At 31.4% G+C, this 26,033-nt stretch overlaps 1 protein-coding gene across 2 annotated transcripts in view; it reads right to left on the bottom strand.

The window, feature by feature from the left end:
* The window catches only part of LOC149425787 (lachesin-like), a 1,060,028-nt gene that overhangs the window by 59,115 nt on the left and 974,880 nt on the right, over window positions 1-26,033 (bottom strand). For both annotated transcript variants that reach the window (XM_089644888.1, XM_089644879.1), the window contains 2 exons: window positions 13,583-13,711; window positions 8,407-8,545 (listed from right to left, as the gene is read on the bottom strand). In XM_089644888.1, the coding sequence (XP_089501014.1) occupies window positions 8,407-8,545; window positions 13,583-13,711 (268 nt within the window). The remainder of the gene's footprint in view (window positions 1-8,406; window positions 8,546-13,582; window positions 13,712-26,033) is intronic.

The following is a 26,033-nucleotide window of genomic DNA, read 5'->3' as shown; positions in this document are numbered from 1 at the left end:
GATTTCAGGGATTGACTTGTATAACTTTGTAACTATCGTCCTCTATGTAATTATGTTTTGTTTGGTTCTGCAATTATAATAAAAATAAAATGATCATGTTAAAAATGTTTAGTAGACTGAGCGTACAAAGTCCTGTTTTAACTTTACTGTTTGGCATTTCATCTGTCCGTAATTTTTTTGTACGTACCGTTTCCGGTTTAAGTTGGTGGCCATGTTGGATACTGCTTTTTTATCTCACCAGAGTTCGCATGAGCGTGGATCTTCTGAGCTGTCTAATCAGAATAAGCAAAAATATGGTACCAACGTACCTGCCAAAAGAAATATTTATTATTTTTGTGTTTAATTCGTAGAACTAAATGTAATTTTTTTTAAATTTCATTAAAATCAAATATAATAATATAATTATTACAGCTGTTATTGTTATTGTTACAGCTGTTTCGGCTTTCAAGGCCATTTTCAAACTGTCAAACCTTGAAAGCCGAAACAGCTGTAACAATAACAAAAACCAAAAAAATACTTGAAGAACTTAATAATTATATGATTAAATTTGATTTTAATTGAATTAAAAAAAAAAAAAAATGCAAAAAAAAAGTTTAAAAAAATATATTTTTTAAGATAGTCACGTTTTCTTGGATAAATTGTATTATTTCTATGTATGGTTTTTGAAGTATATAGGTATTTGACTGCCTATTTAGGTTTTATGATTTTATTTATTAAATAAGAGTAATTTTGGTTTTGATTTTTGAATTAAAACCCCATTTTGGACACGAGGTCTACTGCAAAATAAAAAAAAACTAATACCTAATAGTGGAAGTAATAGCTAAATAATTGTAATTTTCTTTGATCTCAAACGAAATGATCAAAATTATTATTTTGGTGTTTTTAAGGACATAACCTGGCTAGAATAAAAATATGGTCTCAAAGATTTAAAAAAAAAAAAAAAAACATTAAAAAGCTCTATATTTAACATTAATAAAATATATAATTCAATCAATGAGTAATCCGAGTTTTCCGAGAAAAAATAGTTTTTGCGTTATACAAAAAACTACGATTTAATTTAAAGTTGTTTTTATCTGATCCTCAAAGACAACGGTTTACGCTTTGTATTACAGATTATTTTTTGCGGTGTATTGTTGTGTGTTATTATTCTGTAATCTCTAAATCTGGGATTTTTGCAATCTTTGAATCTTAATGTTCCAAAATAGAATTTTGGATCGTATTTTTATAAGTATTTTCTTAATATCAGGTGTCTCAAAATATAAAATATTCAATTGACATGGACATATATTAAACTATTTTTAAATATCAAACAATAAATGCTTTCGGCAAAGTTTTGTAATTCAAAATCTTGAGTTCAATTCCTGGGCTGGCCAAGTCCTCCATCACGACACAAATGTTAGTATGACGATGATGGTAGTAAAAAGTTTTTAAATATAGTCAGTCTATTCATGATTCTGCAATGTTTATTTACAAAACAGGGTATTATTCTGGATTGCTGGCCACGCAATTTTTAATGGTTTTTTAATATCACTAAAAAAATACTTTAATTACTATAACAGGAAACTAACAGCATTTGGGAAATTTATAATTTTAGAATTCTTATTTTTAATTACGTAAAATGAACATTCGCTTTCGTAATAGGCGACTGTACTGGGATGACAGCCAAAATAATTTCTGTTGATAACATTTTCTTATTTTGGTGTTCATACTATACGAGTAGCTAGAAGAGATATTATTACCATTTACTCTATGTAAATTGGAGGTACTATTTTGGCGGGACTCGGAATATAATAAAATTAAATAAAGGTATTGCATGTTTTTTAAATAAAAATAATAAACAAAAATGTTATTATAGGTTAGGTTAGTATAGGTTAGGTTAGTATGGGTAAGGTTAGTATAGGTTAGGTTAGTATAGGTAAGTATAGGTTAGTATAAGTTAGGTTAGTAAAGGTTAGTTTAGGTTAGGTTAGGTTTAGATAAAGTTTGGTTAGCTTAGGTTAGTATAGGTTATGTTAGGTAAGTATAGGTTAGGTTAGTATAGATTTGATCAGGTTAGTTTAGATTAGGTAAGTTTAGGTTAGTATTGGTTAGGTTAGTTCAGGTTAGGTTAGGTTAGGTTAGTATAGTTTAGTTAAGGTAAGGTTAGGTTAGGTAAGTTTAGGTTAATATTTGTTATTTTAGGTTAATATAGGTTAGGTTAGGTTAGATAAGGTAATGATAGATTGGGTTAGGTTATTATAAGTTAGGTTATGTTAGGTTAGGTTATGTTAGTTTAGGTTATTGTAGGTTAGGTTAGGTTAGGTTAAGTTAGTATAGGTTGGGTTAGGTTTTTTTATATTCATTTTTTTTAAGTTTAAAAAAACTTGCTATAATATCCTAATTTAATTTAATTTTATTTCTAGTGTTTCGCCAAAATAGTGCCTACCTAATATTCATGAATTAAATGGTACTAACGCGTTTTCTACCCCGCCTGTACTATTGGGAATACCAACATATAAAAACGCCGTTGACAAAGATTATTAGAAATTGTCTGGAAATGGTTGTCATCCCATACAACGAAGGCGAATTTTTGTGTTACGTAATTAAAAATTGCAGATAGTTGCCTTTTATAGTAATTAAGACGAATTAAAAAGTTTTATTAAAAAATGTAACGTATTAAGCGTGGCCAGCGATCCCGAATATTTAACAAAAATGTTATAAATTAATATCTTGGGTAGAAAAAACTATATACGTACTTACTTGAAGTTTGAGATTTTCTAGCATATTGGGTTTTATTTCTTGATTTCTAGGTATTGTAATGTTGGTTTTTGTTGAAAAAAATATTATGTCTTAAAGTAAAATTTCTTTCATCACTAACAAGAATACTGAAATTTGCCAACGTTATTCTAAAGAGGAATGAAACGTTTTCCTTTTTAAGATTTAACAGTGCTAAACACAACGTAATCGAGTTAGTAGATACGGGAACGTTCTAAGAAAATGGAGAAATGAAACGATTGGACCCAATTAATTAATTCTCTTGTCTACGAAGGGCCACGATATAAGGAATTTAAAGTAAACGAAACAATTATGAAACGAGTGATCACGAGAAAATGAGAATTGAAAAAATGTCTATATACTATTAGTACCATGTACTCCCATTTAGGTAAAACGTTACTAACTTCATCAATGAAAGTAATTAGGTAAGAATCGGTTTTTTTCTGGAACTAAATTAGTTAACCCTTAAATGTTGTTCCCGACTTTGCTATTAATAATTAAAAAAATAGTTTTTTTTAAATATTACAAGGTTTTGAAATTAGCTATTGATCACTCCAAGGGCAAGGGCAGTAAACATTGTCGGGCTGTTTTGATTTTTATTTGAATACCAACTAAGAGTCCCAACTGCTCTCCATTATCTGGAGCCAGATGGATAGAGATGGGGATAAGGAATAAATAGAAGTATTGGAAGTACCTGGATATTAAGATCTGGTCACCAAAAACGCAAGAAGCCAATTCATGCAACGTTTCAATTCTGAACGGTGGTCTTACACCAGGGCGATAATGAGAGTATCTTACACTCTAGAACGTGCTGCAAACAAACCTGAGAACGGTGTTTTCTCAACAGTACCTACGATACGAAAAGTTTTTTCATTAATTACTTCACTACCAATTATTATTGGTTGTAGTATTTTTTTCTTCCATAAAATTGATTTATAACGAAAGTTGACCACGAACCCCACTCAACATGTAACTCCACGAACACTTTCCATCAAAATACTGTTAGAATAAACACAGTGTTCCCACTACTAGCGGTTGCGTTCAGATGAATGTTGACGTATTCGTCTATTGTTAAGTCAAATACCATCGCAAGGGAAGCCTTTGTCACAGAGAATGCCCATTTAAGAAAATATTGATCGAATAAACACAGTGTTCCCACTACTAACGGTTGCGTTCAGATTAATGTTGACGTATTCGTCTATTGTTAAGTCAAATACCACCGCAAGGGAAGCCTTTGCCATAGCGAATGCCCATTCAAGAAAATACTGATAGAATAAACACAGTGTTTTTTTTTTTTTTTTACATACACTGCATCAGAGATGTGCTTTATTTCAAATAAATCCATTCCAAATGGAAATGCAAAATGGGTATTTTCCATTTTGCATTTTAAATTTTTTTTTTTTTTTTTTTTAGTTTTTTTTATTAGTAAAAAAAGATACACGAATTACATAATATAGCAATTACATAATATAATTACACAATATAGTAGGTTATTAATTACATAATATAAGTATTCGATGTACCCCCATAAATAAGCAGGGCTTGTGTGTATGGGGGTGTTGTTATATTTGTTTATATTTGGTACGATTCAGTTCAACTGTTCGGAATACTTTTTAAGGTGGCTTTTGAATTCGTTTATATTTGCATTCATGTTTCTAATTTTTTCTGGTAATGAGTTAAAAAATTTAACTCCGAGATATTCATGGTTGAACTGTCCTATTGTTTTTTTACATTTAGGAGTAGGAAGTATTGACGTTTGTCTAAGATTTCTGTTATTTTTAAAGGGTGCAATTTTATTTTGAATATAGTTTTTATAAATTTGTAATGTTGCGTGGTAGAAGTATAATGCACTTAATTTTCTGACCTTAAATTGTTTGAATAAAAGTTCGGACGAATATGAATAGGGTTTTTTTAATATGGTTTTTATTATTAGTTTTTGTGATATGTAAATTGTTTGAGTTTGATTTTTATATGTACCGCCCCAGCCTATAATGCCGTATTGTATAATTGATTGACAGAAAGCGAAGTATGTGGTTCTAAGTAATTTTTCGTTTAAAATATCTCTTAAACATCTAAATATATATGTTAGTTTCCTTATTCTGTTGTTCAGAATATTTATATGTGGGGACCATTTTAAACGCTGGTCTATTGTTATGCCTAGGTACTTAATATCGGTCTTGCTTTCTATGTTTGTGCATAACATATTGCATTTGTGGTTTTCTGTATTTTTCACAGAGTGGATAATTATGTTTATTTCTTTAGGTGTTTCTTGTTTTTTAATGAAAAATGGTAAATAATAAGTTTTTTTAGAGTTTAAAGTCAACAGGTTTTCATCAAACCATAATTTTAGTTCATTGATATCTGTATTTGCCATGTTATTTAGTTCTGACCAGGTGTTTGCTTTAAGTAGTAGGACTGTATCGTCAGCGTAAGAGACAATGTCTCCATATTTGGAAATATTGAATATATCATTGACATATATAATAAATAACAATGGTCCCAAAACCGTGCCTTGGGGTATTGAAAAGTCGCTATATTTTGAATCGCTGACTTGATTGAGTAATTTTACTTGTTGAGGTCTTTTATATAAATAACTAGCTATCCATGCTAAGACTTTTCCACTTATCCCTACTGATTACTGTTCCTACTACTAATGGTTGCGTTCAGATTAATGTTGACGTATTCGTCTAGTGTTAAGTCAAATACCACCGCAAGCGAAGCCTTTGCCACAGATAATGCCCAATCAAGAAAATACTGATAGAATAAACACAGTGTTCCCACTACTAACGGTTGCGTTCAGATTAATGTTGACGTATTCGTCTATTGTTAAGTCAAATACCACCGCAAGGGAAGCCTTTGCCACAGATAATGCCCATTCAAGAAAAATATGATTAATGGTTTTCGATACAAAGTATTATGTGTGTCATAATCGTAAGTCTCCATCCACGATTTTTTTTCAGTGTTGTCTTTTTTGAATCTTGTTTTACGTAATTCATGGGAGGAGGAAGGTTGGGAAGAACCTGGCTATTCAGAGCTAGTAGTCAAACACTGTTAAAGCCATTTTAATCAAAGTTTCGATTGTGAATGATGGTATCTACCAGGGCGATACTGGCAGCAAATAATTTTACATGTAATTTGTGAAAGAAAACAATTCATATTTAAAAAACTGAAATCGGGTTTCCATCTCGCGACCTTTGGATCCATAGCCAAGGAAGGTCGTAGTAAATTTGTGTCTTTCCTATTTTTATGGTACCTATGTATTAAATTGCACTACCCCTGCATACTATACGAATTCACATTTAATTTTGTTGTCAATGATTAAATATAACAATTAGAGGTTTTACTTAATAATTCATTACAATTTTTTTTAAATACTTCTGCTTTTTTGTAAAACCGTTAAGTTAAAAAGTGGATGTATTTATCCAAGACACTATCCAAGATGATTGCAATCATACATAAAGGTAGCAGTAAAAATAAGCGCTAAGAAAATTACGATAATGTTGGTAGTTCTTGTTAGAATTACGGTACCTACAGTTAAAATGACTAAAGTCGATAAATGATCGAATTAGCTCTTTGGTGAGAGTAATGCCCCGAACTACGGGTTCAATAAGCTCTTTGGTGAGAGTAATGCCCCGAACTACGGGTTCAATAAGCTCATTGGTGAGAGTAATGTCCCGAACTACGGGTTCAATAAGCTCATTGGCGAGAGTAATGTCCCAAACTACGGGTTCAATAAGCTCATTGGTGAGAGTAATGCCCGAACTACGAGTTCAATAAGCTCTTTGGTGAGAGTAATGCCCCGAACTACGGGTTCAATAAGCTCATTGGTGAGAGTAATGCCCCGAACTACGGGTTCAATTAGCTCACTGGTGAGAGTAATGCCCCGGAATACGGGTTTGATTAGCTCATTGGTGAGAGTAATGCCCCGAACTACGGGTTCGATTAGCTCATTGGTGAGAGTAATGCCCCGAACTACGGGTTCGATTAGCTCATTGGTGAGAGTAATGCCCCGAACTACGGGTTCAATTAGCTCACTGGTGAGAGTAATGCCCCGGAGTACGGGTTTGATTAGCTCATTGGTGAGAGTAATGCCCCGAACTACGGGTTCAATTAGCTCAATGGTGAGAGTAATGCCCCGGAGTACGGGTTTGATTAGCTCATTGGTGAGAGTAATGCCCCGAACTACGGGTTCGATTAGCTCATTGGTGAGAGTAATGCCCCAAACTACGGGTTCAATTAGCTCACTGGTGAGAGTAACGCCCCGGAGTACGGGTTTGATTAGCTCATTGGTGAGAGTAATGCCCTGAACTACGGGTTCAATTAGCTCACTGGTGAGAGTAATGCCCCGAACTACGGATTCAATTAGCTCACTGGTGAGAGTAATGCCCCGGAGTACGGGTTTGATTAGCTCATTGGTGATAGTAATGCCCCGAACTACGGGTTCAATTAGCTCACTGGTGAGAGTAATGCCCCGGAGTACGGGTTTGATTAGCTCATTGGTGAGAGTAATGCCCCGAACTACGGGTTCAATTCTCAGATGAGACCGAATCTTATTCTGTTTCACATTTTTGTTTGAGAGTGGTTAATATTGTCTTTAATAATAAATTTTATGACTAAAGAACAGAAGCAAAAATAGTGTAGTGTCAGGAGAAAAAATAGTCGAAATAAGCGTCACACTGCATCGTTCCTTGGGATTCGGATCGTGGTCTGCCTCTCCGCAATAAATATCCTCGGTCATAAATACCGGGTCTTATTTGACGGGAGCGGGTTCACGATCATCCCCCGAGAATGTGAAAACGTGACGAAGGAAGGACCTTCGATTACAGACTTACATGTTACATTACATTGTGGTATGCTGGTATATTTTGGAGAGGATTATAGAAACACTTTTATGCAGGATTTATGTCACCGTCACAGGTAAATGGATATTGACATTGAATTTGTCGTTTATTGCGAGTTGAATGTCAAATTTTAATTGTGCGGTAAATTGTGCGAATCTTCTAGCAGAAAATATTATATTCTTAAAATTATTTAGTCATTAATTATTCTGGTACCTTTGTGTTTTACATGAAATATAATATTACTTTCAAGTAGATATTTAACTAACATTAATTAATTTTTCAAGTTGATTCGGGTCTAAATGTTATATTAAATAATAATATTTTAAGAAATCATTACACAAATCATTGAGTGGTTAAAAAATTAAATTTTATGGCGATCTGTACATTTTTTTAGATAAATGTTACGGTATTTCCCGGCATAATAAAAGCGATAAACAATTCAGTGAAACTGTTTATCGCCATCAACGAAAAAAAATCATCGCCCTACTAACTCAATTACTGTCAAACTTGTTGCGAAATCAGATATGAGCGCATCAACAGAATGCTGCCTGCTCATTACATAATAATAATAATAAAATTAGTCAAACATGAACACTTACGATTATAAAAATTTTCTATTATAATATATCATTTACGAGATTGATGCTTAGAATTGTAATACTAACAAAAGATACCAAATTTTTTTTTATGAGGCTCAAATGCTTTTTTTCGAAGGGGCAAAAACCGAAAATATTCGTTAGTTTATATTTCACGATTCAGTTGATGCTCAGTAGTTTTATTGTTAGTATTAAGTATGGTGCGCTTTACTTACCCTTTGACCAGCAATTCATCCCTATTCTTGATCCAGGATCTGGCGGCAGGCGGGAAGGCTTGCACCAGACACTCCAGATGGGCGTCGGCCCCCGTCGGGACTCCGATCAGCTGTTGCCCCACTTCGACGCTCGGCGCGACTGCAATCAATCAATGCACCTCCAATCAATTCACAATTATCATCGCAGGGGCGATGCTGCGGTCGGTCAGTTATGATGTTCACGGAGGAGCGGTGGTCGATGTAAGGTTAAACTATTTAATTTCATGTTTATGGAATAAAATTTTTCATTAAATTTGTGGTAGTCAGCAAATTTTTATGGAAAATAATTCTACTTCAATTGTCAAAATAACATGTTAATCAATTAATAATAAACACAAATGAAACAATTTAAAAAAAGAGTGATTTCGTTAAAAAAAAATATTTGTATAAGCAGAAAATTTGGTTCATAAAGTGGCATAAAGATTCTAGAACTGCCAGTTTTGGCGTCATGAAATTAAAAAAGTTTTTTCTGCTATGTTTTGGTACCACAAATATACTATTTTCATATGGTAATCTCATTTCCAGTAGGAGCTCTATCGCTTTGAATTATTCATTTAACATTTAACTGTCAACAAATAAGACGAGAGGAAAGACAACTATTTGTTAGATTATGTATATTCAACAGTGTTTCATAATTTGCTATAAAAAATATAAGAAGATTAAAGCCAGTTAATAATTTAATATTTTATTTTTCTGGATTAGAACATTTGCAGGTGAAGAATACTACAGGATTTTGAAGGTAAACTAAGAAAGCACTGATATAAAAGTCAGATCAAATAAAAGTCCACGATTGCATTATTTGATGTTAAAGTGGCTGTCCATATGATGTAGTATGATATCTTTCTACAGGGTGGTACAAATAACAGAACCCATTTTGTGTTTAAAATTCTTGACATTTCAAAAATCTCCCGACTGAATGATTTCTATTGAGAGTTAACGGCTCGTTTAACCCCGCCTTGACTCTCGTATTGCGAATACGAATATACGTGTACTATTGGCAGATCTCAGCATGGGGTTCTATTTGAAGTTAAATAGAGAAACGCAATATAATGTGCATCCAGATTGGTATCGTCTATTGGATGTCGTCCGTGGAGATTCAATGTGTCTGAATAAATACAATAAGTTCCAATCTTCTTCTTCCATTCTTTCATGAAACAAGTGTTTCGAAAAGTATTTTTAAAATACATAATATTATTTATATTACTTAGAGGTTAAACGTTTAATGTTTTGGTAAAACAATTTTAAAAAGTTTTTGTTATAAGTAGGTATAAAGTAAATAAATTTATTTGTTTCATGTAATTTTTCTTTTTATTAGTTTCATGAATCGCCGCTTATTGAAATATTATTGTCTGAAGGTTGGTATTTATCTGTCTATTCGTATCTATATTTTGATTTTCAGTACTCTTTGTATCGTGAAATCTTTGGTTTCATCAAATTGATAATTTCTTTCAAAAATGCTGGGTGACAAAGTTAAGTATTTTTATAATTAAATGTGTTTTGTTTGAACACAACTTAAAATGATTATTATATATATATAAACTAACCGGTTTCGATTCAGCCTAAACCTTCTTCTCAAAACAAACCTAAAGAAGGTTGAAGGCTGAACCGAAACCGGTTGGTTTATAAATATAATCATTTAAAGTTTTATTAAAAAATATGTAAATTTAAAATAATTTACTTTGTTTAAACCATTGATAGTATAAACCATGTACATATTTCAAAACCAAGGATTCCTTCATCAATTAATAATTTCTAAAAATGTGGTTTAAACAAAATTACTGATTTTCAGTTATGTTAAATGATGCCACAGAATTTAAGAAATTAATGGAAAATTTTATTATTATTTGAGATTATAGACAGTTGGCATCGGACACAAAACGTCACTTTGGCTTGACCGTAAGAAACAAAATTTGTTTGGATTCAAACGGTGCGATGACTTTTCGTTTTCGGAGTTTTTTGTGTCTTTATTTTCATAATTATTAACCCTTTAGGCCTCTGACATATTGACAGTTATATTTCTAAAAGATGATACCTGAGAGTCTTAGAATGTACTTGTACTTCCGCTACTCAATAAAACGAATTAATAGAAGAATTTTCAACAGCAATAACTTTTATATTTTTCATCAGAATGATTTGTTCGGTTTTGGGAAAAAATAGCTATAACCCGGAGAGTCAATTTGTTGTTGGAACAGCTCATATGGTCTCATATAAATCGTTGTGTTTCCCTTACCGTCAGCGTTAAAAATATGAACTAAATGGATTTCTACTAATAATATTATTTAGTTTGAATTATATTAAATTTAAAAAAAAATTAAATGGAGTTCTACGAAACACAAAAATATTTAAAAACTAATGGCTACATTTACACATGTTTATTTAAGATGATTGTTCCAATAGTTGACTTTGATTAAAAACTTGTTTTTCTTTATTGCTCGTATGTCAAATGAAATCAAGCGGTTCTAGCAATGCATCATATTACAACAACGTTGCACAATACTCTTGTAACGAATAATAATGTACTTATTAATCATGTTGAAGACAAAAACAATTAACACAAATATTTCTTGGAGCTGTTGGTTGGTGTGCGTTCCCTTCCCGAAAACTTTTTGTTACTGTGGGTTGCTTTCCGAGAATATTTTATTGCTACGTGTTACATATTGTGATACCTACGTGTTATTTTTTATTTGTGACTGTTTACCTTCTGCAAACTTTTGAATAAATTCAGAAGATTGACTTTGTAGGCGTCACTGACAAAGAAAATACAATTCACATTTTTGAAACCAAGAATAGATTTAATCTAGTGTGAGCATGCTCGACTTGCATAGTGGACTTTTGTAAGTTGATTGTTCAATAGAGTAGGTAAATCAAGTCTTCGCTAGACTTTTATGTGCATAATGGACTTTTCTAAGTTGACTGTTCAAGATTTAAGTTAGAAAATTATTCTTTCATTTCTGCATGAAGTGTTTATCGGTTAGGTAATTTTTTTTAGGAACATATTGCTTTCTTTATTTATCTGCGAATCATTCTAGTTGAAAAAAAAAACATCAGTGGATTGTGGAGAATACAGACGAATTATGTTGTTCCTATACGCCTGTATGGGCCTAACAATATCGTTGGGCTTAACACACGTTAATATCAATTTTTTTAGAAGCTTGAAATTGAATGTCGTAATATAAATAAGATTTCAATATTAATTATTATTTATGCTTCTCAGTTACTTTAGTCTTTAACTTTTTGTGAGTATAAAAATAATAATAATGTTATGTGTCTGTAGGTACCTAATACAATAATTTAAATTTAAGTTAAGAGTTATTGTGATTTGTATTCTGAATGGACTCTTATTATTTAATTTGACTTTTTAACTTTTAACGTGTTATAAAAGGCCTATCTACAAATATACAATTTTTGTTATTATAATTATTATAATAATTGTTACCTATGCTGATTTGCCCCAACACATTTAACTGAAACTCATAATTTTTCAGTTTTCATACACAAATAATTTTTTAAACCACTTTATTTAATAATTTTACTCTAACGGTTTCGGAAAGGAACGGATGCTTCATCAGGAGAATGTTGAAATTAATATACAATACAAAATAATTACAATGTAAAATGTGCAATGCAATCCAAATAATGTAAATATTTAGGTGTTGGAAAGGGAGGTCAACAAAGAGGAAGGGGGATTACAGGGAGAACTGGGCGGTTTTCTGGATATATAAACATAATTGGTTATTCAATATCCTATAATTATTGCTTAGGGATTTTCTGATTTCAAGTGCTTCTAAGTTATCATTGCTATTACGGTGAGAAGTTTGAACCCCTGTGTCCAAATTTAAAGTATGTTTTGTTGAAATGAGATAATTTTATAACTGTGATTTTACATAGATAGTATAGAACGTACCCAAAACAAATTTATAAAATATATTACCTACAAATTCTACAATAACTTTGAGTGTTCATTTGAAACTTTACAGCAAAGACGAACAGTAGCTGTCTCAATATTTAAACAGAGAATTTTAAACAAGGACATGACTGTTTCGAACTTCTGTCCTTTATTAACATTAACATACCTTTGAAATGTACACGACATACAGTTCTATTCCACACACTTATTATAAAACAAATGCAGCATCTAATTCACCAATTAACGGAGCTCTTCATACGTTACTCTACATAATATTTGTCTTAACTTGTCTTAATTGACATTTTATCGGATTCACTGCCCAAATTCAAACGCGGCATCATGTCAATAATTTAAGCTGTTCAATGCGCATATAAACACATACGCACACAAACACTCACTCATACATTACAAATGTCACACACACACCTATATACTACACACGTCACATGGTAATTGAGGAATAAACATACCACTTAGTAGACGGAAAAGTGGAAGAAGAAGAAGGAAACATATCATAAGTACCCAACATGAAGTATCCAATATATTCCGGTACAGTGTTTTATCTCTGTGAATCATGTACGGTTTGTTTCTATAATATAAAAAAAAAATGATTGTCATTTGAACATCGTAGGGTTCCACGATTCTATTATTTAAATTTCTAGTGGTTTTACCTATGTTTAGTATTAAAACACTTTTATGGTTATTCTAATACTAACTAAAGTTTCCTCTCCCATGCTTATTCCATTTTCCTAAACGTCTAACATTCGAAAAAAGTTATCAAAAACCGATGAACCGATTCATGTTGTGAAACAATTAATTGTGATACAAAAACCGTTCACAAGGTAAAGATCTCCTCTCCACTCCTATTTTTCCTCGTGATAAAAACAATGTTCATTCTTATTTTTTTGTTAAAATGTACAGTCGAGTACCAATCGATTCGGTACGCAACAAGAACGATGAATAGTCATTGCCACATAGTTTGTAAATTGTGTCATTGGCTTCATTTGTGATTCTTATCTTGTTTTTGTTTTTGTTTTTTTAATTTATCATGTTATTATTAGCATATAACGCTGGTTGAATGTGGGCTAGTGCTTTCTTTAATTACATTGTGTAGTTTCTTTTATCTACATTTTTTTAGTTATAAATTTGGCTTTCACCCGTTAGAGGTGATCTTGGCCAATAAAATATATTTAAAAGCTTTGAAATAAAACATTAGATGGCACCACTTACAGTTAACGTGGACCATTATCCTTTTGCTGACAGCCGGAGGGACGTCGTTGGTCGCTATGCAGAGGTAGGCGCCCATCTGTTTTCGGTTCAGCTTGGTCAGCGGGAGGGTCTCTCCATTGTATACTTCAACTGCAAAAAATGATACTTTAATATTTATGACACAATTATTTAGTTGAATTTTCTCTTATTTGATTATTGTTTAATGTAGAGAAACAAAGGAAGATCACCAATGCCATGGAGTGATCAAATATTATTGACCGCGAAGGGTAAAAGAGCCTTATTAACCTGGGACATCACAGTGGGTCACATTCTCAGCAATAAGTAAAGGACTAAAGAATAGTAATTAGACCGTCATTCGGAATTGAAACTTTGCTTGAAATGGCTTTAGCCGTATTTGATGACCAGATCTAAATAGTCAGGTACTTCCCACCTTCCTCTACCCATCTCATCCACCCCCTTACTACATCCAGCCTCACAATATGCCCGTATTGGATGCCATAGACTCACTGGCTCAAGACGGTTGGAAGCAGTTGGCATTCATTAAATATAATTGAGTAACAAACCAAAATAACGGAGTCGAAAACACAAAAGAGTAATGGAGGCAAAAGACGGTTTGGCTTTGGAAATCATTTTAGTGGCTTCGTCTCCTCCCATTCAGAATACAATGCGCGATCAATCGATGCTATCCTCCCGCCACTAAGAGCTACTTTATAACCATTTTTTCTGATGCATAACAAAGATACATAAAAGGTAACCAAATTAATTTTAAATTATTCACCACTTATGTAAAGTAAGTACTAGTAAATCAAATAAAAAGAATCATATTTTGACAGAGATGACTGGGTCTTGCACTGTTTGATTATGAAGAGTTGGTTTGTCAAGGAATTTATTTATATTTTTGGCGTTTAGATATTTCATTATATAATAACTGCATTACTTTCTCTCGTGAACCATTTAAAGGACTTCACTTTTCTAACTTATATTTAAGCTGCAGCCGTTCTTTAAAACTATTCACAACTTTGCAGCGAAGTTGAATTAAAGACGAAGGCGGTTATGTGTATTCGTACCAATGATTTCCTATACCACTATAGTTATAGAACGAAATTCATAGAATCCTTCAAGATCCAGACCTTGGAAGGATTATATGAACTTTTTCATTAAATGCAGCGGTTTAGAAGCCATTCAAACTCAGTTTAAATTTTCCGCTGTGCGAGAACTATGATGATCTTATAAATAATTTTATTTCCTGAAAATAAAATTATTTAAGAGCGGAGAAAATATTTATATTCAGGTTTGGAAGTGAGTATGAGTGATTCCACGAAAAAAGGAAAAATTTATTTCTTAAAGCATAACTTCCATATTTATAAATCATTGGTTTTATTGGGAAAATTTTTTCGCTAATAATAACTCTCGTAGAAACGGTAAAAAGGTTGTGTTTCAGTAGAAAGTTGAATTAAAGGAACATCGACAATATTTTGACAGTTGTTTTGATACCCATTTTGGATGTTTTTATGTAAATAAATAATTTATAGAAACACACGTCTTACGATAAAATATAATACCATTGTTCTTCGGAAACCTTCAAAGCTTTTTAATAATTTTCAATATTATATATCTATTTTAACGGAACAATTTTAAAATAGCGATGCTTTTTGGAAAAATGGTGAGGGAAACGTGATTGGAGTAAAACTTTGAGAAGAACTTCAAATCTAGTTAATTAATAAAAAGTAATATAATTAATATCTAAATATTGAAGACAATATTAGTGATTTCTAAACGAAAATCTGAAACAGAAAAATCAGAAAAGGAAACGGTCACATCTGGGACTCGAGTCCCAGATGTGACCGTTTACTTTTCTGATTTTTCTGTTTCAGATTTTCGTTTAGAAATCACTAATATTGTCTTCAATATTTAAATATTACAATTTGAGGTTTTACTCAATAAAGTTATTCCGAAAAATAAATAATTAATATCAGTTAAAACAACAGTTCAGTTTTAATTGGTGGCCACTGACAAATGACTTAAATACTGAGACCATCTCCCACTATTGGAATGAAGCTCACATAACTTTTAAATAAAGTAATATTTTTTGAAAATACTATTTTTTATGGTATTTTATTTATTTATACATTTTAATTTACACACAGTACAATATGATACAAGATATAATTAAAATATTTTGTGATTATCGATTATTGTACCTTATCAAGTCGAAATTATTGGTTCCTAAGTAGGCAAATTGCCCGTTCCAAGAAACCAAAAACTATGTGAAAGTAAGTGTGTGATTTGTCTATGTCTATAATATATCTCATTAATGTTTTAATTTGTGATGTTTAATCGTTAAAATCTTATGATAGAGTCGAACTTGAGCTGTTGTGTATGTTTCAATTGTGTATGAGCAATAATTAAAATAATGGAAGATATATATAGTGTGTGATTAGTCTATGTCTATTTATTACGTGACGTTTTTTAACATTTTTTCAGATTCTCCTCTGCCCAGTCCAATCAACCATTTAGTTATTATTGGGCCTATGTATGAAATATTACAAGTTTTTATGTTTAATTCAGGAGGGATTTTGTTGTACAATTTAGGTCCCAAGTATGTGTGTGTCTTTTGGTACTTTGCCGTATTGCTCGTTGGGATCATAAGGTCATTTCTGGTGTGGCTTCCTGTGATGTGTTTATGGTCAATTTTATTAATATTGTCTAGATTTTTATGTACATGGATAATAACCTTTTTTATATAGTTTTGACGAACATTTGCATTAGTCTTTTGAACCCGTGACCTCTAGAACGAGCCTACCACACTGACGTAGAGGTCTACCAGTTCTTAGAATCATTATTCAAAAACCTTTTTTTGTTACACGCCAACATGAAAAAAAAATCACACTAAATCCAATTATGTTCTGTTTTCTTGGCTTAAAGCAAATTATTTTTTTATGATTCTCTTTATTCAATATACTCGTCGCTTTGTAAAGGTATTTTTATGAGCTCTTTGGAATACTTTGAAGCAAGTTATTATGAACTTAAGTACGAACAAAACGTTATTAGAGACGTATCGAAATAATGGAAACTGAAATAATTTTCACATGATTGAGTTTTCATTTTCGTTTTACGATTTAAGTCATTGATATTAAGTTAGCAAGCTTGCATTCGTGGTAATAAAACGACCGTTAATTGATTAACCATGTATGATGTATTGCGGTGAGCATAATGACATTGTAAAGCTCTTGAGCAGTGATAATGTTGTGAAGTTGAAGGTGGCGGGGAGTGAAATTAAAAGGTTAGGGAAAACTGGACTGTTCAGATTTTGCCACTAAATATGGTAAAGACTTTTCAAGCAAGGTTTCGATTCTGAATGGTGGTCTTTAACGCGGTTGAACTGAACATTCTAGCCTTTCCTTTACAAATTCCAATTAGCCCTGATATATTAATGTTCAATCACTTTCATGTTCCTACTATTAGTTCAAGGTTCTCCCTAGTATTTATTATTATAACAATCATACTATGGTTTCAGACTACAATTCTGTTGTATAAATTATTGGTAATAAAATTGATTGAACGCCGCTGGTAACTCGTATGCAATGTTAGCTGATGTTTTTAATATGCTTCTATTGAAATATAAATCTGTATTGATTTAACACTTAAACATTGCTAATTTTAATGAGATCACTGCAAAATAGGTTTTTTTCTTATTTAATAACGTTGTACAATTGTGAATTCTTTTTTCTTGTTAAATTATTCAATCTAATATTTTTTCATTCTTTCTTTTTATACGTAATATATCTGTAAATAACTATCGTGTATGTAAAAGGCACTTGTGCTGTTAGTTCTAAATAAATAAGTAATATTTGACTGGCTCAGATTTTGAATCTCGCGGGAAATCTATGTTATTATTTTGAACTCATTATGTATTATTCCAATATAGATTCGGACGTTTAGTTCAGTTTCCGTCATTTGATGTATAAAATGGGTAGAAAGTTGGAATTCATCAAACTAAACATTACTAGTGACGAACTAACTTACTAACTCATCGCGGCACTGTTCAAACCATTTTCCACAACTTAAATATGTTTACAAACTATAATAACCTTTTATTATTTACTTAATAAAAAAACATTGACCTATATATCGTAAGCCTCTCTAGTTCAGGGGAGGACTGATCTCGTGGATATTGGAGCAATGCGCTAAGTCTTAGATGGAGCGAATACAAATCGAGCAAACGGCTAAACTAATATTAAGCAAATTATCGAGTGCCAACAATAAAAAGCATTATCTGAATAAGCGAGTAATAAAATCGGTTATTGCGAATACAATTTGCGAAAAAGTCCTTCGAAGGGAGAATTATATCGTCAGAGGAAGTGTATTTTCAACCCCGGGTTGTTTACTCGGCCCGAATGTTGTTATTGATGAAGAATGATTCTATCGAAATAATTCAATAGGATTATGCAGATATATTGAAATGTATGTATTTATTCAAGAACGCTACATGTCGCACAAATAATAATATAGCAATTGGATTCAGATTGGAGTTTCCCAGAAAATGGAAACGGAGAATTATTATTATACTGACTTTGAGCCGGCTAACTCCTTCTGTTGGCTTGACTTCTGGGAAAGTGGGCCATGATGTATGATAAATATTTTTTGCGCACACTCACACGTATTAGAGTCCAACAATTTAAATACCACACATCACAATTTGCAACATGAAAAGTACCGCAAATTTATACTGTAGATGTTGTTAAAGCTTTTGAATTTAATCTTTGAAGTTCATATATGGGTGAAGAGACACTGACGTTGTAGCTTTCCTAATCGTTACTGTACTACCCGTTGGGAATTGTTACTTTTACATAGAGAATCATTACTATATAATATTTACTTGACACTTTGATTACTATTATTTTATTACTGTTATCTTTCTATCCAGTACTGGGTACCTACTACTAGGATACAATTCTTTACTGAATGCTTTGGCTACTATAATTACATTAGACTTACTTTTGGTTCCCGAAACCGACGGATACTTTTGTAACGGTACAAATCGTTACAGGTTACATTTCGACGTTTGTTTATTTCGTTAGCGTGTACTACGTACTTGAGTTTTTAAGATTCTTCATATAATGTTGGTCAGGTATTTAAAGGTAGTTTGTTTAAAAGAGTTTTATTTATGTTTATATGACAAATGACGCACAAATCTTTATTATGTTACCATTAATATATACCAATGTGGTTAACTGGAAGAAATGGGGTCTACCCATAAGCTACACCTTTTGTAATTTTTATTTTACAATAAATAATTTTTGATTTGATTTGATTTGATTGAATTTTATATATGAGACGATGTATGAATGTGAATGAGACAAGAAGTGTGTGCGAAAACCGAGTTGCTTGGTGGTCCGTCATCTCTGCCTTCCCCTGTGAAGAAAGGGCGTAATGATTAACTAGGTGGATTTATTTATTTATTTGGAATTAACGGCACAAGTGCCATTTACATACAAAGTTTTTTTATTTTATTTTTTTACATATACATAGCGCAGTATTAAATTTTCATGAGAAAAATTAAAGAATTAAATTAAGTTAAAACATAACAAATAAAATAACAGTAAAGAAAGAAGCAATGACAATAGCCTGTCATTAAAATACAAGGGGAATATTAAAAGTATCTACGAATTTAGCATAAAAGTTCCCAAGTGTGTGCAATCTATTTATAACTGAGTTATATCCTGAGACTGTAGTATAATTGTCACAATAATACATACTAGAGGACCTTGATCTATTGGTAGGTACATGAAATTGAATCAACATTAATATGTCAGGGCCATCCAACTGATAATTTGTAATTTTGTATAAAAATATAAGATCAAAATTTTTTCTTCTATCACTTAACTTAAGCAATTGCAATGAATGTAATAAGAAATCATAATCTATTGTTTCTAAAGGAATTCCAAGCCTAAAATTAATACACCTCAAAAAATTGCATTGGACTCTTACAATGGTATTTTAATGTGATTATTAAAGACAGGTGACCAAATTGTAGCGTTGTATTCTAGGATACTTCTAACAAGAGATGTGAACGGAATTTTTAATGTTTTGATATTTTTAAAATCCTTGGAAATTCTTACTATGAAACCTAACATTTTCATAGCCCTATTAGCGATGGAAGTTATGTGAGATACAAAGCAGAGTTTCTGATCAAACATTATGCCTTGGTCAAGAATTTCGATTACGGAGATTAAGTCAACATTACACAATGAATAATTATACATTATTGGGTGTTTGATTTTGTGGAACCTCATAACTTGGCATTTTTTAATATTTAGTTGCAGTTTATTACTAAAACACCATTTGAACACTAGATGTGAACTTTATACAAATAAGCTATTGTGCCGGAGAAGATCTATTATCTAGTATATAATATTTATTCATTTATTAGATACGAAAAAATATAATTTCAGAATAATGAATAGTTTTCCGTTTCCTTAATTTATATGAAGTATGTAACGTATTACAAAAACATAACAATAAATTCAATCATTGGATAAATTACTTTTTTATATTAAAATTATTTTTATATTTATTTTTTGGAATAACTGTGTGAGTAAAACCTCAAATTGTAATATTTAATTTCATTGGAGATAATATTAGCGAGTCTTGAACAAAAATCTGAAACAGAAAAATCAGAAAAAGATACGTTTATCTTTTTAAGATAGATACGATATGTTTATCTAAAGACACTGTCTAGATTGCATTTATTTCTGCTTAAATCTTGCGATCATACATAAACATAGTTGCCAATAAAAATGTGCGGTGAGAAAAAAGAAGACAAAAAGAGGTGGTTCTAATTCGAAGTATGATACAGTTAAATATGACCGAAGTAGATAGGGTCCCGTTAGGTCAGTTGGTAGAGCGGTGCCCCGGCAAGGCAAGAGTCCTGGGTTCGAGTCCTAGATGTGACCGTATCTTTTTCTGATTTTTCTGTTCCAGATTTTCGTTTAAGAATCGCTTACATTGTCTTCAACATTAATAATAATTGAATATTAAATTAATAACATAAGCTATGAAAAAAACAATTTTTCACGATTTTAGAGGAAAATTTTGTTGAGAGTTAATTGTAAATATTTTTTTTTTCGGAACACTAAAACTTATAAATAATAAGCTCATAAACAATATAAATAAAAACTAATAACAGATTTTCACACAAACATCCATTTATAGCAAAAAAACAAAGGGACGAGTACCCTTGGGCTAAATTATTTACAAAAATTGAAAATTGTAAATATTAGATACAAGATAAAATAAGATATAAAAACACAAATAAATGACAATATTTAAAAAATATTATCTTCACTACACTAACAACATCAATAATCACTAACATGTACCTTCAAATAAACTGAACAAATAAATGTAAAATGAATGGTATGCAACAACATGATAACTTACAGGTGTTAATTTCATTGAAATTATTATTAAATAAGTTACACGCTCTGATTATAAAAGTGTTTTGTCTGTTATTAGTACAGTATTAATAAATATGAATAATTGATTTATCTCTAGTTTTCGAGGTAGGGACTCTAAAATTAATCACAGACAAAAGTGGCGAACAATCAATAAAGCTATTGATAATTTTATCTGCGGAGTCTCTTCTAGTTTATAATGGCTTTAGTCCATAATAGTCCATCGAGCTGTTTATGTCACGATTACTTATATTTATCTTAAAATTTAATTGCTGGACAAATTTTCTTTGGATGGCTTCAATGCGCTTTATGTAAATATTGTATTGAGGATTTCACACGGGAGAAGCAAATTCAAGACGACTGCGAACATAAGAAAAATATAATGTTTCAAGTGTTTGAATAATATTGAAATCTTTTCAAATACGGAAGAAGAATCCTAAGGATGGTTTGTTTCGGAGAATTTGAACAATTCATCAAATTTCAACGTTCATTTTCGGGTTCTGTGAAAGTCCTATTCAAGTTCTGTTACTATATCATTATAGGCTAGTTGCTTGACAAAACTGAAATAAAAACACAACTTGAAACAATCTTTCACAGAACATAAAAATTAACTTCGAAATTTGAAGAATTGTTCAAATTCTCCGAAACAACTCGTCCTAAGGGTTTTCTTCACAATAATACTTCACAATCATGCTCCTCAAATGTAAGTTTACTGTCAAGCAGAACACCAACGTCACAAATTTGTGTAACCTTTTAAAGTAATCAGCTGGATATATGATAAATATGATCCAATTAATTTTTTTCGTAGTGAAGGTAATCACATAAAATTTAATATTTAATATACATAGCAAGTAAAACATTTGCATGGTTAAACCATTCTATAATGTCGTTGATGAAAATTGTAAATAGCAATAGTTGCAGGTGAGATCTTTGACGCACACCTGAAGGTATATTTACAATCTCAGAGATGAAGTCATTAATTGTTACTCCTTGAGTGCGCCCATTAAGATAGGAGACTAGCCATCGATACATATCCCTGTGAATTACTAGAGCTATTAGTGTGGATACTTGATGACTGTGATCAATTTTATGAAAAGCTTTCGAGAAGTCTGTATAGATTACATCAACTTGGATTAGATATCATTTGATTACCACCATAGGGGTTTCCAGACCTGTTTTTATTTTGCTTTCATTCAGGGACGAGATACTGGTTGATATTTGAAAAATTTACAGGGATGGAAATAAAAAAAAGGTACAGGAATGTATGATTATTATTCAGAATGGTACAGTATTGCTTTATATTGTTAATTCTTAACTTAAGTTTCAGTTATAACTTCATAGTTTTTATTGGTACCATTAAAATAGAATCTACTAGTTTTGGATCGCAGTCCAGTTACATTTTGACTATAAAAATTCATCATTTAGATCATTATTTAGAAAAAAATATATCAAATATAAGACTGTTAAAAGAGTTGTAGATATGTTGTAGTAATTTATAAATATTAGAATGATGTTGCAAATCAATTAAACTAATTATGTACCTCAGAAGTCAAAAGTCGGTGGTTCAGTTTTTTGTGAAAACGATTTATGTATGAGACATTTTCAGTTTTTTCAGTATCTTCACAGAGGGATAAAGACAGTTGTCCTACAACAATGTGAAACTAAGTTAGGTCAAAATAAAAGGTCTGGTATCCCCACAATGTTCAAAGGAATTTTTTTACTATTTCCTCTCTCTTGAACAATTTCAAAAATGTGACAACCGACCTTTGACTTCTGAGGTACAGAATTGGAGGATAATTTAAATTTATGTACGATAAATTTAATTTTCTATTTAAATTTACGCTCATGAAATTGTTTTTTTTTTTAATGTCTAGTATTAAAAAAAAACAAATATTCGGTTTGGTTTAGATATTTTTGGCTTCAAATCCAAAATTAAAATTTTTTTATGAAAAGGGCCGCCCAGTTGTTCCTCTTAACTCGATTAGCTAAATTAGCTATGTATATATTTTTTGAAAATTATAATATTATTTTTTTATTGTATCCAGAGGGGAACTCCCGGATTTTTTGTAGATCAGTGAATGAATAGTAGACGGTCTCTCTATGATCACTAGATGGATCTCTATACGATTATTATATGACTAGTAAATGGTATCTCGATAATTATAAGATGATTTTTAGATGATTCTTTAGATAATTACTAGATGGTCAGTGGGAATGATTTTTAGAAGATCTTTTAGATGATTGTTGATCAAATGATTATTCAAGATTTTTAGTTGTTCAAATAAATTTCGAGTATTATTTGATTAAAAAGATCGCGTAAATCGCACTTCAATACTATTTATTTCCAAACTGGATCAGAATAATAAATTAATGTTTTTCTTTTTGGTTTTCGGTTATTTTTTTTCTCTCTCATTGTAATTACATAATTAACGATTTCCGAGAATTCCTTTTAGTGAATAAAAACTCTGGCCGGATAGGTACGCTGAACTCAAACCCAAACTAGAGACAATTTTAATTGAAAAATAATTAGCAAATGCCGTCTCAAGGAGCAGTACAAAGAAAAGTAATTCCAAGATATAAAAACGAGTTTTCGAAACGAATTCATTGTTTCGGGGAAATTTGTTTAAACAAGACATAATGGAAATAATTCAAGGGAATCTTCCCGAAAAAAGATGGTAATATATTCCGCGAAGATCAAAGCAGCCAAAGGAATTTTAAAGAGTCTGTGATGGAAAAGATAAAAGGGTGCGTAACTTTCGAGTCCTATTTTTGATTGGGGTATTAATGATTTTTTTTCCTAATAAGACTCGTATGGTTTTAAAAGTACAAAAAACTCGCAAGTAAATATTAATTCTTTATATATTTTTTAAAGCATACCATTTGTAATTTTAACTGAAAATATATTTTTTATAATTACTTTTGAAGGTTGTGCCCATAAATGATATATCATTAAAGAAGAAGATAATACTAATAAATCTAAATGGAACATGAAACAGAACAAGACACAGAAAAAAAGTAACAATCTCAACTGGGAATCGAAACCAGGATCTCTACTTTAATGGCAGAGTGGTTACAGGAGTTCTCCCTGTTATCCTGTGTCGATTCCCAGTTGAGACCGTTAAATTTTTATTTTTCAGTGCCTTGTTTTGTTTCATGTTTCGTTAAGATTTAAAAAGTATTATCTTCTTCTTCAATACAAGTAGGCATTAAATGTCCTAAGTGAGTGGAATGGCCTTATCAAACTTCAGAACAAAAATACAAAAAGTCAGTTGAGAAACTGTTTTGTCTAATTTACATCTACATAATATTTTTTATATTTATGTAAGTTTAGTAACACTTCAGCTAAATTGAAATTATAAACTGCCGCTACTTTTATACTTGTATGTACATTGAGTTATAAATTAAATTGCATCATTTGCTTAGTTATATGAATAAGTAAAACGATAAAATAGGGAACACGACAATGACAAATCTTGACACGTGGCCCTTCTTCGTAAATTCCATCGTAATATTTATATTACCTTTAGGATTTGTATTACCGTAACCATTTATTGGATAAACAACAACTCTGCCATAGGTCACCCCTTACGTTCGGTTCGCTACGGCCGGTGATATAGTAGAGGTGCCCGGGTTTATCGGGTTAGGTGTGTTCTGGATGCGCCCTAGCATTGGCGTTTAACGGGGACCTTTCAAATGTAAAAAAAAGATTCTGAATGGTCATTTTATGAAAATGTTAAATATTGTATAGTATATTTGCGGTACGTTCCAGAGTGGAAGATAGTCAGTATTGCCCTTCATTCTAAATTAAAACGTTGCTTGAAATGGCTTCGGCCGTGTTTGGTGATTAGATCTACATAACCAGGTAATTTCCCACCTTCCTCTTTCCTATCTTATTCCCCTCCCTTCAGCCTCACAACATATCCTAATTGAGGATGCCATAGTCTTACCTGCACCAGACAGTTGGTAGCGGTTGGGACTATTGTGCGGCTTCACATAAAACATACTACCTTAAAGTGTGTTTGTTGTTAGAATGTTTGACATTGCCAAATCCCTCGTGTAACTTTCATCGCTAGTAATGTAATGCTACAGATAACAAACGAATCTCTTAAACCACCAGATTTCCACTCATCACTCTACTCGACCTCAAATTTACTCATATATATAATAATAGAACATGTTAATAAACGTCAAAACGTGAACCTTCAAGAACTAAATACCAAGAGCACAAATTGATTCGATTTAGATATTATCGTAAATATTTATTTCTCAGTGAGAGTAGTTGTTAAAAATTACAGAACGAGGATATCTATCATTAAAAAAGAAAATATATATATATATATTAGGTTCAAATTTTCCCGTTATTTTTCACGGGTCTGCGCTAGTATTATACTAACAGTTAAATAGTTAATTTAAAAACTGAAAAATATAAAACAGATTCAGACGCCTCTAGGATTGAAACTTGATCTACCATTTGCCGGGAAGCCGTGCTTCTAATTGCAATATTATGTGACCTTTTGTTCAACCCGAGATTATTTCTCATTTATTGTTTGAAATAACTAATACGGTTTGTACATATTTTTTTTCCTATAAAGTTAGGTGTCCAACTTTTTTTACCATCTACACGATCTCTAATTAACGGTTTTCTGTAATGCGTAAAATAAATTTCTCATAAAATGGATTTAGTACCCGCTATGCTTGTAACTTGTAAGCAGAGGTAAATATATGTTTTTTTAACATGTCATTACATTCGTTCAGTGTAGGCATATCTATCATGCATGCGATGTATAAAATGGTTTTACTCTCAACAGAGCATCGCCATTATTTCTCTGAATCCTTTTCAGTATTACAATAATTCTAGAAAAATTGTGTGCACCCGTTTTCGCAAAAATAACTTGGATTTAGTTGTGTATCGGTGAGGGAAAACTACAATTCTTAATTGTTTTTATAATTAGCTCCGGAAAAAGTGCCGTACTTTATGAAAATTTAATAACTAA

The sequence above is a fragment of the Hesperophylax consimilis genome, chromosome 2 (genome assembly GCF_061612785.1).
Source record: "Hesperophylax consimilis isolate HC1 chromosome 2, BYU_Hcon_1.0, whole genome shotgun sequence".
Taxonomy (NCBI): domain Eukaryota; kingdom Metazoa; phylum Arthropoda; class Insecta; order Trichoptera; family Limnephilidae; genus Hesperophylax; species Hesperophylax consimilis.
The sequence above is the reverse complement of the archived record's forward strand: the minus strand, read 5'-3'. Positions and strand labels throughout refer to the sequence as shown.